At 41.0% G+C, this 17,421-nt stretch overlaps 1 protein-coding gene across 1 annotated transcript in view; it reads left to right on the forward strand.

Moving 5' to 3' along the window:
* Positions 1-17,421, forward strand: part of lama2 (laminin, alpha 2) — a 332,854-nt gene that overhangs the window by 303,479 nt on the left and 11,954 nt on the right. The window contains exons 61-64 of the mRNA XM_078173904.1: positions 4,064-4,215; positions 4,348-4,524; positions 7,922-8,111; positions 11,692-11,778. Of these exons, the coding sequence (XP_078030030.1) occupies positions 4,064-4,215; positions 4,348-4,524; positions 7,922-8,111; positions 11,692-11,778 (606 nt within the window). The remainder of the gene's footprint in view (positions 1-4,063; positions 4,216-4,347; positions 4,525-7,921; positions 8,112-11,691; positions 11,779-17,421) is intronic.

Raw genomic sequence — 17,421 nt, forward strand, 5'->3', positions numbered from 1 at the left:
TTCGACTCCAGCCTGTGGCCCTTTGCTGCATGTCACTCCCTCTCTCTCTCTCGCTCTCCCCCTTCACACTCATCTGTCCTATCAATTAAAGGCTTAAAAATGCCCAAAAATATCTTAAAAAAAAAAAAAAAGATAAAGGTTATTCACAAAGCATGTTAGCCCTTAAGAGAGCTCCTAAGGTAAAAAACTGTTAATAGTAGGGAGGAGGACTTTAAGGGCCTTAAGCGTCTTAAACCAGTGGTTTCCATCTGGTCCAGCCACGAGGTCCAGATTTCCCCTTAGTCATTAGTTCAAGGTCCATGCAGTTACATATATTTACATTTCACACTTTGTCCTTTCCAGCCGTCTAAATGGACTCAGAGCGGTGACTCAGCATTTTTTCCGCATATGTGAACACTCCAAGAGAACTCAGACCCTTCTGAAGCGAATGTTTTCTGAGTTTGGTTCGCTTCAAGTCTGCAGTCAACACAAAGCGCTCCTGGTTCGCTTTGCTCTTCATCATTGTATTACCCCTCTAGATCACATGCTGTTGCACTGGGAAGCTTGAAAAAACAGATGAAACCACGTCAGCCTGTAACACTTGCAGGGACGCAGAACGGGGAGATGTTTGGGCCACAGAAGATACTGCACGTCTCCAGATGTGGAATGTAGAATACATCAAACAGCAACAGTCTACAGCACAGAAACGCTAAGGTTTTCCTCCAAGTAAAACAAAACTATGTCAATATACAGTACAGGCCAAAAGTTTGGACACACCTTCTCATTCAATGCATTTTCTTTATTTTCATGACTATTTACATTGTAGATTCTCACTGAAGGCATCAAAACTATGAATGAACACATGTGGAGTTATGTACTTAACAAAAAAAGGTGAAATAACTGAAAACATGTTTTATATTCTAGTTTCTTCAAAATAGCCACCCTTTGCTCTGATTACTGCTTTGCATACTCTTGGCATTCTCTCCATGAGCTTCAAGAGGTAGTCACCTGAAATGGTTTCCACTTCACAGGTGTGCCTTATCAGGGTTAATTAGTGGAATTTCTTGCTTTATCAATGGGGTTGGGACCATCAGTTGTGTTGTGCAGAAGTCAGGTTAATACACAGCCGACAGCCCTATTGGACAACTGTTAAAATTCATATTATGGCAAGAACCAATCAGCTAACTAAAGAAAAACGAGTGGCCATCATTACTTTAAGAAATGAAGGTCAGTCAGTCCGGAAAATTGCAAAAACTTTAAATGTGTCCCCAAGTGGAGTCGCAAAAACCATCAAGCGCTACAATGAAACTGGCACACATGAGGACCGACCCAGGAAAGGAAGACCAAGAGTCACCTCTGCTTCTGAGGATAAGTTCATCCGAGTCACCAGCCTCAGAAATCGCAAGTTAACAGCAGCTCAGATCAGAGACCAGATGAATGCCACACAGAGTTCTAGCAGCAGACCCATCTCTAGCACAACTGTTAAGAGGAGACTGCGCCAATCAGGCCTTCATGGTCAAATAGCTGCTAGGAAACCACTGCTAAGGAGAGGCAACAAGCAGAAGAGATTTGTTTGGGCCAAGAAACACAAGGAATGGACATTAGACCAGTGGAAATCTGTGCTTTGGTCTGATGAGTCCAAATTTGAGATCTTTGGTTCCAACCGCCGTGTCTTTGTGAGACGCAGAAAAGGTGAACGGATGGATTCCACATGCCTGGTTCCCACTGTGAAGCATGGAGGAGGAGGTGTGATGGTGTGGGGGCGTTTTGCTGGTGACACTGTTGGGGATTTATTCAAAATTGAAGGCACACTGAACCAGCATGGCTACCACAGCATCCTGCAGCGACATGCCATCCCATCCGGTTTGCGTTTAGTTGGACCATCATTTATTTTTCAACAGGACAATGACCCCAAACACACCTCCAGGCTGTGTAAGGGCTATTTGACCAAGAAGGAGAGTGATGGAGTGCTGCAGCAGATGACCTGGCCTCCACAGTCACCGGACCTGAACCCAATCGAGATGGTTTGGGGTGAGCTGGACCGCAGAGTGAAGGCAAAGGGGCCAACAAGTGCTAAACACCTTTGGGAACTCCTTCAAGACTGTTGGAAAACCATTTCAGGTGACTACCTCTTGAAGCTCATGGAGAGAATGCCAAGAGTGTGCAAAGCAGTAATCAGAGCAAAGGGTGGCTATTTTGAAGAAACTAGAATATAAAACATGTTTTCAGTTATTTCACCTTTTTTTGTTAAGTACATAACTCCACATGTGTTCATTCATAGTTTTGATGCCTTCAGTGAGAATCTACAATGTAAATAGTCATGAAAATAAAGAAAACGCATTGAATGAGAAGGTGTGTCCAAACTTTTGGCCTGTACTGTATATTATATGTAGTGTGAACGGAAAGAGGACTGAGGCCCCATCAGAGCTGAAGTTGACCAGAAATAGAACTGACAATGTGAACTGAAAAAGAACTGAGTTCCTTTTCTGTTGGTCCACTTTGGGAGGAGTTTGGTTCAGTATAGATTTAGTGTCATACTTGTTGTTCATTCACTCTACAGCAGGAAACAACACTTCAAAATAAAAGCTTTGTGCCGGAAACTAAATGTACTTAAATGAAGTCTGTTTTTTACAAATTGAACACGTTTGCGAGTCACTTGCACTCAGTGGAAGTGGACCCATGACCCACTTCTGGAACCCGACCCACTAGTTGGAAACCACTGGAGAAAATGGTGGAAATACAAAGGGGTGGGAGAAATATTCTTCAAACCCTGGATGACATTGAGTAAATAAAACACCACAGATTAGATGGTGCAGGGATTATGTTTATGGTCGATCTCATCAGAGATGCGCTCACATCTCCCAACCAACCCGAAACTGGTATAACGCCAGAAATGAAAGTGATAACAACACAAGATAATTGGCAACTGGACAAATGCAACAGTGCAGCAGTATGACTTGGGTCTGTCTCAATCTTCCATCAGCAGAGTGATCATACAAACAAATAGAGATTTCACTGTCTCATATTACGACACAGGTTATTTTATTTCAGCTGGATGTCTACACTTTGCAGGTTCTGTGACAACCAATCATATCTTTTAAAAAATGCATCATACCTGGCAGCGGGGTTGAACACACCTCCTCGCTAAAGAAGAAGTTTCTGTCCCTTACTTGCTCAGAGTTGCGCTGAGAACCACCTAAGCTAGGACTCCTTGTTAGAAATTTTTAGGCAAAGTTAAGAGCTCTCTGAGAGTGTTCTCAGAATATTTGTGAATATGGCCCCATGTTTTAAATCTGAATGTATTGTAGTCATATTGTTTTATTACTTCATAGAATTGAATTGATCTTATTTATTTATGTTTTTATGTCCAAGCTTTTTCTAGACATTCAATCCACATTAGTGAAGACAGCTGAAAGCTCTTGAAAATGATTATTATTTTTCTCTGTTTTGCCAAACTACTACCGTCAAGAATGAGCATTCACTCCCAGCTTTTAGATAGTTTTTTTTTTACAATTCCACTTTAGGTTATTCCCAGGAAGCGATCCTTACTCTGATTCTTATTGCCATTTTTATTCATGATTTTATAATTGCAGTTCTGTTTACTTCTGACCTTGTGAGATATTTTATGTTATCAGTTTCGTGTTTGTGATAAGTAACACTGTTATTACTGCCTACCTTGGCCAGGAGACTCTTGAAAATAGCTTTTTTTTTAATCTCTTGAAGGTTTTCTTGGTTAAATAAAGGTTATATTAGAAATAAACACACCCACACTGACATGGGGCTTTCATTACATCGGTGCAGATGGTTATAATAACTTTTGCTCAACATCAAACTGTTCAGTATATAATAGTCTACATACAGTATAATAGCTCCCTCACACTAGCCTTTTCAGTCAGTATTTTTTGGACGAATTGGCTTTTTAGATGGTATATACACTGTATAAGTATTGTGAAATTCAAAGCCCTTCTCTCGTAAATCAACCTGAGCTTCTTCATTTCATCTCCTCTCTCCGGCTCTGTGTCCTGAGAGCAGTACGGATGCTCAGATTTCCACAGCTAATAAAGTTTATCTCCTACTCCTGCAGCCCTACCTCTCAGTCATGCTGAACAAAGGTTCTCTAGAGGTCTTGGTGTTCACCGGCCACCACAGTCCACGTCGTGTCATCAGGCGACCTGAGCATGGCATACTGCATGATGGGAGAGAGCACTCACTGCGCATAGAGAGGCTTCCTGGCAGGTTGGTGTTGTGTGTCTATTCAGTTTATGTCCATACCTGGGCAACATAATCTGTTTTCTCTTGAAGACTTTTACACTGCATGATCAATTTAACACTTCCTGTGTGCCTGTCTCTGTGGGCGCATTTCCTCAGATCTTTCGCAGTTCAGGTGGATGAGGAACCCAAAAGGGAGGCAGCGCTTCCCAACGACCAGCCAGTGAGCCTGCAGCGCATCTTCCTTGGTGGTATTCCCGCAGAAGTAGAGCAGACGTCCAACAGAGCCAACGTCCCATTCCAGGGATGTATATGGAATCTCATGGTCAACGCTGTGTACGTATCATCTCGTCTATGGCTCAGTCTCATTACACCCCTTGCCTCTACCACTTACCCTTCCATTTTGTGCGTTCACGTCAAGGGTTAGAGTGTCTCTAGGGTATCCCTTCTTGTTGGGATAGAGGGGTAAAGCAAAGTGTTGGAGCTACATGGCCCTCCAAACAAAAGTGCTTTGCTCTTGAGGACTCATGACAACAGTTGATAGTGTGAAACTTACGATGTGCACAAATCGCAAGCATCCACGCTTTCCTATCTCCATCAGATAAATGGCAAATGTCATCGTGATAATACCATTGTTGCCATTCGATTCTACTTCTATGTAAACACCATTGATGTCTTCTGATGACGTATTATGGTCTTGAAAGCTTGTCCCATATTGTAGGGGAAGATTCCAACCACTACCCCTTGTAACTTTTTTCTGAGGGGCAAAGGGACGTTCGAAAATTAGGTGCAGGGGTAAAAATAAGACATGGGATTGGACCTGTATATTCAGTCAGATGTCTATGAACTGAAACCCAGAGCTAAAATGAGCTTTTTCTTGAATCTGAAATATAGCTGAGTAATTTGGAGTGGTGCACTTGGTCTTATTCTTCTTATTAAATTGAAATGTAGAGTGTGTTCTGGGGGCATGATCATGCTTTGGTCTTTTTGAAGTATCAGTGTTTGAACAGAGTAGAGAGGTTTTTGTAAAAGCTCCTAACACTTAGCAGTACGTCATAGTACGGTGACCTGAAAAACTGTGAGTGTGTATTGTTGCAGTGGCCATTTCAAAGTAAGTTTTATTTTTCAATTAACCATTAACATCCACTTCTTTCCTCCGTGTCTTCAAACTTCTTTTAGCTGAATCACACCAAAAACTAGTGACTGATCTTTTTTGCCATGAGTTTGTTTTTCCATCAGAACCAATCACGTTCTATGTTATGATCTGATCAGATGAAAATGTCTTTAAAATAACTGAAACCATTTCTTTGCTTTTGATCCATCCACAGAATAATATGGTTTTGACATGACAAGATAAATACCGAGCAAAAGAACAGAGTCAGCTTTTGATTTTGGATATTTCTCTGCCCTGCCTTCCACCATGTTGAAACACTGACACAGGCAAAACTGACCAACTTACTTTACCTCTGTAAACTTGAACTGTTCACCTTAAATGCACTGTATTAATGCTCATGCTTAAGACTGTGCAGCTTTCCCTCACTGTCCTAATGTTTATCCAATAATGTTTTCTGGCAGTGGACGACAGGCCCTCATTTTGACCTCATATACTGTTGGGTTAAAGCGTCGTTAATGTGATTGCAAGAGGTCACAATAATGCTGTTGATGATGATGATGATAAAGCCAGCGCCTCTTTCTGCCTGAACAGCAGTAATAGAGCTGTCCAACATCATAAACATACTCATAACTCAAATTACACTCCTCTCTCATCTTTGTGTGTTTATGTTTGTGTCTGTTTGTCTATCGCTCACCTCATTTCAACCCTCTCACCCTGCCACTGTAATTTCTATTTGATATACATCTGTCTGCCCGTCAGTGAGTCTTTATTGTTTTTTGTGTGTATTTTCTGTGGCTGTTCTTGAAGCACCCATCATGATAGAAGCTACCTTACGTATATTGTTTGGGTGCTATTCCTGAATAACTCCTACTATACTTCCTTTTCCTAGTGCTAATACATAATCACACCATGGTAATAGGAACCTTGTCAGTGAGTGCACTGTGGCCCTGACTCTTGATCTAGCAAATATGTGTTAAGACACACAAAACAAATTGTAGACGCAGTGTAAAATACTAAATACAAAGTGTAAGGAAACACGAAGATATCCAGATATGCTCTGGATGGCACGAATTGCCACAGCTGAAAGCCACTAATTACGATAGTCAGTTCGGTCTGAGGATTCAGTGTTGGGGCCATGACACACAAAGCCAGCAGCCAGTTGTTAGTCAACCATCATCCTAGTTTTTGCTGTGTGCGCGTAATTGTTTGTGTTGTGGGCAAGTGCATGGTAGATCCTCTGTTCTTTCAACATCAGGTTGTGTTGTTGATGTGCTAATTGTCTCAATAGCCTCTTGAATCTGTCGTGCCTGACTTCTGGTTTCCCTTTTTTAATGATAAATACAGACTATGGCAGCCTGCTGGTGTCGAGACTTATTTCCTCTCATGCAGGCGCAGAACGTACGTGCTAGTTGGCCATCGGCTGTAGTCTTTGTGGTGTGTTCAAGTGCAACTTTTTGGCTGAGACACAAGCAAAGTGAGGAATCTCAACAGTCGTTCTTTTGTCGCCAGTAGTTTTCTGATGTTGGTTTGGTGTGTTTAGGCCTTTCAAGATTTGTCTTAGGGATGCATTTGATTTTTTCAACCGATACAGATAACTGATAATGACCTGCTTCTCACGGCCAATACGATAACCGATAATTTCACATGTTTGTATATTGAAAAGAAGTGTATAGCCTGTAGTTTGTGTATAACTGAGGGGAAAAAGGGCTAAGATGTAGTTAGAAAATATGGATGATTTAATATTCCATTTTTATAAACATACCCAGGTGCTGTCTCACCATCCCATGATACACTAGCCTACATCTACCAAGTACAATAGCAATGCGCTGTTGATTCAACTCACACGTTAACATGGAACTCAGACAAACAAGCGGCTGTGTCTCACACACACGCAGCCAGAGAGGTTGCTAACTGTAGCATTACATAGCTAGCGGTTATGAATAAGTTTAACAACAGGGTCGAGCCTTCTAAAAGCTTGGTGTTGGATGTAAGCTGCTGCTGCTAATTAGCTTCTGCTAACACTCTGGAGACGGTCCTTCAGCACTGTGTCTAAGCTGTTCGGCAGGAGATTAGATCCTTGGTGCAATCCTGTTGTCTTCCTCTAGAACTGTGAAAGGCGTCCACTCTAGACAGCATGCTTCAGTTGTTGATGTTCTTCTTCTCTGTGTTTATGGGCGACTCTAAAACCAAGTTTAAAGGTACATGTACCACCACCCACTGTGTCGAATGTGTAGATGCTGCCCATGTTAAGTCTACGAAAGCAGTCTAGCTTTGTAATGTCTGTGCTATTTATCAGTTATAGTTTTTATTATCGCGATAATGCATAGTTATTAAAATGTCCCATTATTGGCCGACAATTTATTGGCCCGATACATATCATGCATCCCTTTGTCTGTACATGTGATGAACAACTTTACTGTGTGCAACAAGGTTAAGTAGACACAAGTAGAGCCCCTCAGTGAAGTTCGTGCTCTTAAAGGAAGCCGAAAATCCTCTTCCTGTAGCGATTAGTCCAAACACAGAAACAGCTCTCTGTAATTTTAGCTCATTCTGACGCGTCTGCTCCTGTCTGTGTCAGTTAATCAGTCAAGAAAATGTAACTGTCCGTCCATCTCTCAGTCTCTCAGATTTCTCCCTGCCCGTGTCCTTTGAGAATGCTGAAATCGGACAGTGCCCCAACCTCGCCCCTGAGCCGCCTCTACCTCTTCTGCCAGATGTAGAGGAGCCCGAGAAGGAAAAGGAGGACTTGAAGCCACTCACTCCTCCACTGACCCCAGCCACCACTACACCACCTCCAGGTCTTCCTGCTGTAAGTGGCTCAAATTAACGTGGGAAAACACACACACGCATTTGGACTATTTAACTCTAATGGGCATAACGTTCATCATTATATTTTTCAACAGAAGGTTTTCAGGTTTTAAAAATAAATGAAATATGTAGTTAAGTAAGGAATACTTATTAAACCAGAGGGTTTTTATTTACAGTTATATGATGGCCAATACTTTTGTTTAGGTGCTATTGGCACATGTACCTACACAGAGAAAGCACACATATTGCACATATGATACACATATGGAGATGCATTGCAGTAAAAGGAAGCACATACACCAGCATGCACACACAGTTACTGAAGCGCACATCCTTCTCCACCATATTATTGTTTTTTTTTTTTTTTTTTTCTGACTGTTATTCACACATACTCACACAAATACACGCCTATTTCTCTCTGTTGAAATGCAGCCATGGCCTCGCCCTGTTAGCTTAGCGCTTCATCACATAGCAGTTGTACAGTCCATTAACTCTTCTTTATAGTCCCTTTAGCCTTGAGCCACTAAACTCCACCTCTGGCAGCCTGTCATACGGTGCGGAGTCACGGCGCTACGCTACGCTAACTGTGCATGCCATTTATGTTTTATGAGCCCACGGGAGCCAAAGCACTCTCAGCTAACACTTAGCTACTATGCTAAGAGGCTGGTAGGTAGTGAGTCATTCACATCATGCCCTTAGCGTTAGGATAGGCAATATATATTTCATATATTTAATATATTATGAGCCTTACAGCAGTCATAGTTTATCAGTTACCCAGTTACCTGGTAAACTACACCTCTAAAAGGACATTGATCATGAAGCACAGAGCCAAAGAGCTGTCCCAGCTTCTCTATAACCCTGTGGTCTGTTGCTTTATGGGCTGTAAGTTCATCTGCTTTATGATACAGAGTAGACTACAGGGTGAGAGAAGCCATAGCTCTATATTATAACCAAGGCTGAAGGTAAGTTTTCATCTTATTTCAGTGAGTAATTATCGTTATAATTCATGTCTTGTTGGGTGTTTTGTTTATGTTGATCTTGTTGACTCTTGGAACAGCTAAATAATCTATACAAGCTTCACCAGACTTCAGAGGAAAATGGGAGATATTTTTAAAAACGATGAAAGTCTTTAGAGGATATTACCTTTCCTCCACCAACATCACTGTTTGCAGCTTACAGAGAACCACTGAACCTGTTTACTCCTGGTATTAACTGTGTCTTGGGTGATCCAGTTACAAGTGGACAGTTTCAAGTCTGTTTGTTCATACTTGACATTAGAAAGCATATCCACGTCTCATGTGATCACTTATGTTTGGGTCTCACTGCCCTGCTCTGTATGCAGATAAACAGGTACATTTTCTGTTTGCAAAGACCAAATTCATTCTTGTTTTTAACCAGTAGTAGTTAATAAACTACAGTTACAATCATTCAAATAAAGTAGCTGCTGTTACATAAAGGAGCTAAAGTACAGTTATTATAAAGTTAAATAGAGCACGGTTATAATTAAGTATAATTAGCACTATTTTAATAAAGCTAAATATTATTCTGATAAATAAAGTGTAGTTATAATGAAGTTAAATAAAGTTGTGTTATAATGAAATGATTCATAGTGGAATCACCGGTGCTTTATTCTAAAGCAGCCAGCTTGTTTCGGGCCCAAAGTGCTGTCAATACTGAAATGTTGCTGCAGGGCTGTTAAACATGACAATTTATTTACTGTGGGCGTGAACCAATCCAATAGCTCTCCAGTTCATATATTAATACTATTTGTAAGTGGCATTGGTGCTTTATGGTTGCAAAATGCCACAAAATAGGCACAGTCTGGAGCCCTGCAAATACAAAAAAAAAACACGCCTCACCCAGTGACGCTATCATGAAACTCGTTAAAAGATAAACTGTTGCTACGGTGCTGTTTAACAAGAGAACTTATTTACTGTGGGCAAGAAACAAACTAACAGCTCTTAGGTTCATATATTTGAAATACCTGCAAGTCACACTGGTGCTCCATGGTCACTTAATGCACCTAAATAGTTGCAGTCTGGAGCCCTGCTGATACAAAAACATGCCTCACTTGCTCACACTATCCTTAAACTTGTTAGAAGTTGAACTGTTACCTGTGCACTGTTAAATATGATGATTTATTCAATATGAAATAAACGAACAGCTCCCCAGTTCATATATTAATACTATTTGCAAGCCACACTGGTGCTCCAGGGTTGCAAAATGTGACTTAAGAGCCATAGTCTGGATCCCTGCAGATACAAAAACACGTGTGATGATGATTTACTCACTGTGAAACAAACTAACAGCTCTCCAGTTCATATATTTATACTATTTGCAAGTTGCACTGGTGCTCCATGGTCACAAAATGCGACTAAATCTGCACATTCTGTAGGCCTGCAGATACAAACACACACACCTCTGCCAGTGACACTGTCATTAAACACGTTAAAAGACAAACCGTTACAGTGGCACCTTTAAATGTGAGGATTTTTTCACTATGAGCGGGAAACAAATTAACAGCTCTCCAGTTCATATATTAATAATATTTGCAAATCATGGTAGCAGTAGCCACAATCTAGAGTCCTGAGGATACAAAAACGCACGCCTCACCTGCCTCTCACCCCCTCCAATGAGCCCAATGCCAGTGGCTTTAAAAAATGATGTGATCATTTTTCCCCGATTTTCACAATAAAGTCATTTTATACATCCTGCGTGTATCAATATATGATACACTGAGTATAATTGATGTTTCACCTTACCCTAATTAATACTTTTTGTGTTGTTGTGCTGCTGCACCATGTGACAGAGCTCTGCACAGAGGTTGCAACATGCATTTTTCATCAACAGCAAGAGAATATTGTTAGACCGAAAAAGTAATCATAAGTTGAATCACAGTTGACAGTCAACAACAGTCTCAGCATGGGCTTGAATAAAGAGACTTCTTTATCTCCCACTTTTCTGTCACAGCATATTCTGTACCTCTGATTCTTGAGATAGATGTGAGCACCAATTTAGAGGTTGAAGAGGCTCGAAAAGAGGCACCTTACAGGCTCCAGTGAGCCTCTTAAAGAATGAAATCCTGAATCCTGTTTTTCACTGTGTAATTCTTATATACTTGGTGTTGTAGTTGATGACATCATGACAACTGCCTCTAATTAGCCTTTTACATCACGGCTCTCTAATGCCCCTCATTCACACTGAAATTCAGCATTAGCAGTGTATAACATAGGAGAGATTCGCAGCGCCAGTTCTTTCTGTAGTGACTGGAAACAGACCTTTACTATTTTGGTGTAGAGGTAACAAAATCTAACATGGTCTGAATCTGACAAGGTGAGAGAACCACATTTATTAAATAGTGTACAACGTTCTTACAGTAATTATGCTTCAGTTCATCGGAGCTGGAGTCTCAAAGTTTCTCTGTTACTTCATTAACCTCTTTGGCCTTTCATGTTTATAACATCTTTGCTTTCCTGTAGCTGATTGGATGGCTGTGTGCTTGTCATAAACACTGACATCATTCTGGCTCTTTGGCTGCCACTAATCCCCTTCCTTCCCACTCCCTGACTGCTGACCTGCAGGAGGCCACGCCCCCTGCTGCACCTGCCGCCACACCTACTGCTGCTGCTGCCCCGCCCACTGCTAAACAGGAGCCCAGCGCTGAAGTGGTATACATACACACACACACACACACACACACACACACACACACACAAACACACTCGCATACAGTTAACACTGTTTAAAGGTGTACTATGCAAGATTGTTGGTTACTCTTTGTTAATAGGCTTGCAGCAAAAGTGATATTAAAAGCCGACCACAGATTCATTATCGTTTGGCATTTAGCCTCGCCATATTTTGAGCTTTTTTGGATGCCTTCTGCTTTCAGATTCTGGCACTTGGTCGCTTTCTTTTTATAAAGTTCCAACCTCACCTGAGCCTTGTGGGGGCCCATAAACTTCCCAAGCACAGGAAATAAGAGGGAAGTGGTAAAGTACAGGCAGAGGGCAGAGTCTCTGCAGAAAAATAAACCGCCACACACTTCTAATGACTCATAAGTGATAATTGAGAGGGATTAGTTCTGAGTCTAAATATTGTTTTTAGGGAAATCTGCATAGGAGATCTTTGAAGGATAAGGCTGGTGATACTCTATATTTTTGTGATTATTAACAAAACCAACAGCTCTACTAACTTCCTTCCTTGCCTGTGGCACTGAGTGGTGGCATAAGGAAGTTACTACAGGCCCAGTTCATGCTAGTATTTAGTTGTAGATGAAGTACACACTTATACAGTACAAGTCTATTTATTTAATTGAATAGTATTTTTTAATAGTTTTCAAAGTGTATGAAAATAAAAATTCTAATTTTGATTTAATGTGAGTTCTTTTTTTAATACAGGCTGACATTCTGAAACACTCACAAGGGCCCATTCTCTGCCTAACCCATTGTTGGAGGGCCCGCTCCACCCCACAGGCCCCATTGCAAGCACACTGTCTATATTTAAGCCACTGGCACTTAGGCACAAGCCTATTGGTCCCTTCTGAAGTTGCAAATATTTAAAAATTGGTCATGAAAATGTCAAAATATACACAAATCAATAAAGGAACAGCCAAATACTGTAGATTTTCAACAAATTTTACTCTAACAGGGTTAAATAGTGTATTTGTTGGGGACTATTTTAACCCTTTGAAACATGGATAGACAGCAGTTATCTTGTGCTACATTCAGATGCCTTTTACAAGCATTTAAACCTTTGAAACGTGAGCAAATTGGTTTGATTTCTTTCGTGCAAAAGCCAACGAGTGATTTGGCTAAAAATTTCCTGTAAATTGCAAGAAAACAGTAAAAAAAATATATATATACACACACACACACACATATATATATATATATATATATATATATATATATATTCCTGGCCATTATTTTCTTTTTGGAAAAAAAAAATAAAAATTATATATATATATATATATATATATATATATATATATATATATATATATTTATTTTTTTCAAAAAGAAAAAAATGGCCAGGAAAATACATTTAAAATAATTACAATTATGTTTTAGAAAAAAAAAATCTCTCCAGCACTTCTTTTTTTTGTTTTGATTTTTTTTCATTATTATTATTCAAGAAATTTTCCTGTAATTTTTTCAAATTTTGTGCTAATTTTTGGGTTATTTCTTGTGAAGTTGCTTGTTGCCTTTTTTGTGTGTTCTTTAAAGGGATCAGGCCAATTTCCTCAGGTTTAAAAGGGTTAACTGCTTTGATGCACTACATTTGCTGCAGCAGGAGGGTGTGCATTGGTTTGACTTAAGACTTAAGTGCAAAACCCACATTCATGGTAATAAAGGCACTTGTCACTCAGTGTTGTGGCAGATGCACTGTCTTTAAATAGTTTTTGATCAACAGTGGAGAGCCATGGGCCAGAGACATGGCTTTATGAGGCTTTGGGTACATAAACAAAACTTAGTTGGATCAGTGTTGGTTTTAGTATTTTAATAGGTTTTGTTTACACTAAGAAAAACACAGAATATCATCAGACTTACCCTTTGAAACACACACACTTGTGTATATGGTTATTAGCAATCAACCACTGTAACTGAAAACTTGCTCACTTGCTTTCTCTACTTCCTTCATGTCTTTTTGCAGTTGATCTAGGATTTTAAAATATGGTAGCCACACGCACAGAGCTCACTGTCTTCCACCCAAAGTGTATTTTCGCACATATTTATTTTCTGTTTTAACCTATTTTCACTCGGAAACTCAAAGCGAGCAAAGCTTTCTTCATCGACCCACTTCACATTTGCACTGAGCTGCTTTGTGCAAACACAGTCTTCCACTGGTGGCCACTGACCAGCTCTTGTTGAGCAGCTGGAGGTTAAGTGCTTTGCCTAAGCAAGTCCTTGATATTAGTTATTGAGAGAGGGGAGAGCCTTTTTCGCTTGACACTCTCGTAGTGAGGTGTTGTAACAGGCCATGCAGTTGCTGACTCACATAGCTATTTCTTTTCAGGTGATTAGTTTACATAGCAACATACTTAGTCTTATTTTGGCAGATGGAGCTTAGAGATATCTGCCTCTTTAGGCTCTTAGTGCAGTTGTAAAGCTATTGGATCTGCAGTTGAAGTTGAAGTTGCCTAAAGCTTTTCTAGTTTAAATTCAAGACTTAAGTTTGAACTCTATTAAGCAATATAATGACCACTGACATATGCTTAAGGAATGATGCACTTTAAGTTGGTCATGAGTTGAGCAGTGAGACACTTGTAGCTAAAGCTAATTACTACCAGAGGCCAAAAGAGAAGCTCCCCTGAAAACTACAATGAGCAGAGTGAGGACTTCTGATCTCTCAAAAGTGATGGCAACGTCTTTCACACACACACACACACACACACACACACACACACACACACACTTATACAGAATCCTGTCTAAATGACTTCAGATTCTATTGGTGTGACCTCCAACCATTCTGAATGGAAGACGGTCTTCCTATTGTTAGCTTAATGGAAAGATGCAGAGGGGATGAGAGAAAGGGAGGGAAGCAGAGGAGGATAAAAGGGGACTGAAGACAGAGAGGGGATGTGAGTGGAGAGAAAAGGTGCAGCCATGGAGGAAGAGGAGGAAGGAGAGAGAGAGAGGGAGAGTCTTTCTGAACAGAGCGGCGCCCGCCTTTTGTTGGCTTAATGGAAAGACGGAGGAGAGGAAGCTGGAGAAGAATGAAAGGAGAGGGAAGGAAAGAGCTTCTGAGCAAGTGACATCTCCCTTTTGTTAGATAGGGAGAGAATGAGAAAGAGGGAAAAAAAAGAGGGAGGTTGAGGAGGAGGAGCGGATATGAGGACAGAGCGCGATAAGAGGTGAGTGTCAGCTGTAACAAAGCAAGGTCACGGTGTGGGGAATGTCTTCACTTGAAAGAGAACAAGAGAGGAGAGGAGATTAAGACACACACACACACACACACACATGTTCGGTCGTCTAAGATGCTCTCCCTTTCGCTCCAACTTTGTCTCACACTGACACTGGAGGTATGGCAAAGCAGATTTGTTACTTAAGAGGAGATGTATTCAAGAGAGGAGGGGAGATAGTAAGAACAGATAGAAGGAAGGGAAACAGAATGAGGTGAGGACAGGTAGAGACAAACAGTGGAGCAAGAAGTGAGAGTGGAGATGGTGAAGGAGTGCAGAACAGGTGAGGAAAGTTGAGGAGAGGAGGAGATAAAAAAGGTGAAGGTCTAGGAATGCCTTCCATTGTAGGCATGAGCAGGCAACAGAAGAAATAGACAGGTGAAGAAGCAGGCGAAGGTAGAGGCGATGGACATAAAGATATGAAAGGAGACAGGAAAAGAGTTGAGATGAGGCGATGGGGCAGGAGGAAAAAGATGAAGGAGATGATTAGATGGGACAGTGTTGTAGTCAAGGCCACGAAAACCGAGAGCAAGTCATGACCAAGACCAGGATGTATCAAAACTGAGACAACACCAAAGCCCTTTTTAAACAGAGATCACACTTTAAGCGGCTACAAAATCCCTTCTCTATGCCTCCTTTGCATTTTTACATAAACCCAAATGACAGCAGCATCAGTCTGCTTCAGTGTGTGATTATACACTGTGTCATGGCATCCAGCAATCGAAAGAGGCATGACAGGTCCGTCAGCATCGGCCTCTAGTGTGACATGTAACATACGTGTCAGCAGTGCTTTCTCAACAAAAACAATGGCATTAACATGTAAATAACAATCATTTGCCATCGCTGTTATATGGTGGCTGATGTCGTCCTCTGTTTGGAGGGTAAGGAGCTCCCGAATCTCTTTGTTTTCCCAATTTGCGGACATTTACGGCCACTTTTATTCTTCTTTGAGTTAGCCGCCAACTACTAACAGCTGCTTTAAAATCTCTTGGGGTGAGTTGCCAACATAATATGTAATCAAAACATTACACTCGTTCCACCCATGGTCAAGTCTTTCTGGCTTTACTTTTTACACAGAACTAGTTTTGGGTCTGCTACTATCTCCATTCCTGACTTAAAGAGGAGAAGACTCTGTCCCCCAGCCCCACGATCGTACCTTACATACCGAACATCAAGGCAGCATGACCACCCAATATTCCCGCCTTGAAAGGGCAGTGTAAAAGTGGCTCAAGACTTCAGATTTTGAGTCCAAGTCAAAATCAAGACCAGACCAGTGCGAGTTCCACACTGCAAGATACACTGACAATAAGAAGTGGAACTGGCCCATTGATCTGAAAAATCCACATTACCATAAAAACACCCAAATAATCCTCTTCATTAAACTCTTTTTACTGCCATATATATTTATGTGTGTGTATGTATAATAGTATCATGAGAAACGTGTGGATAAACTAATCAAAAGGCGCTGCAGAGGTGATTTTTATGTCTGGGACTTTTCCTTTGTTTTCTATAAACAAACAAATGCAAATGCTACGAAGCTGTACGAACACTCCTCTTTTGCACAGGCAGTTTAGTGATGCAGTTGTGGTCTTGACCAATCTTGAATAAAATCCTGAGTCCTCTTTGTCTGAGACTGAGACAAGTCCAGGTAAAATTGTAGTCATGTCTGAGATGAGACCCTCAAAATGTTGTCTCAAGACCAAAACAGATCTCAAGCATGACAGCACTGAATATGGCCAGGTGGAAAAAAGCCAGAAGAGCAAGATATGTGGAGAAAAAGAAAATAAGGCAACAGTGGTGTATAGAAAAGGAGTGAACGAGAGGAGGGGATTAGAGACAGGTTGTGGAGAACAAGTAACAAATGGGAGTAGAGGACACAACAGGATAGGAGTCAACAAGATCAGGAGAGGTGGAGGAAGAGGAGTAGAGAGAATACAGCAGAAGAAAAAGGTAAGAGAAACTGAGTGGAGCAGGATATGACATTAGAGGTGGGTGGCGGGAGGAAAGTGAAAGAAAGGGAAGGGGTAGGAAAGATGGGAAAGGAGGCAAGGACAGGACAGTAGAGGATGGGAAGTGGAGAGGGAACACTATGCAGGAGAACTGAAGAGCAGATAAAGTTGGATAGATGAAGAATTAAAAACCAGTTCAGACAAGCCTTCAAACAGAGTGGTGATAAAAGCAAAGAGGAGAAGAGTAGAAGTAGAGAAAAGGAAGGAAGGGAGTAGGAAACAAAAAGATGGAAGACAAGAGGGGGAGAGGACAAATAATTTTAAAGAAGAGCAAAAGAAAGTTGAGCTGACGGGAGAGGAAGAGGAAGAAATGAAAGGATGCAGAGGAGAGGAGGATGAAGGAAGAGGAGTTGTTGGGAGAATAAAGCAGAGTAGTAGCAAGAGAAGTAAATAATGAG

Source organism: Epinephelus lanceolatus, chromosome 13 (genome assembly GCF_041903045.1).
Source record: "Epinephelus lanceolatus isolate andai-2023 chromosome 13, ASM4190304v1, whole genome shotgun sequence".
Classification (NCBI taxonomy): domain Eukaryota; kingdom Metazoa; phylum Chordata; class Actinopteri; order Perciformes; family Serranidae; genus Epinephelus; species Epinephelus lanceolatus.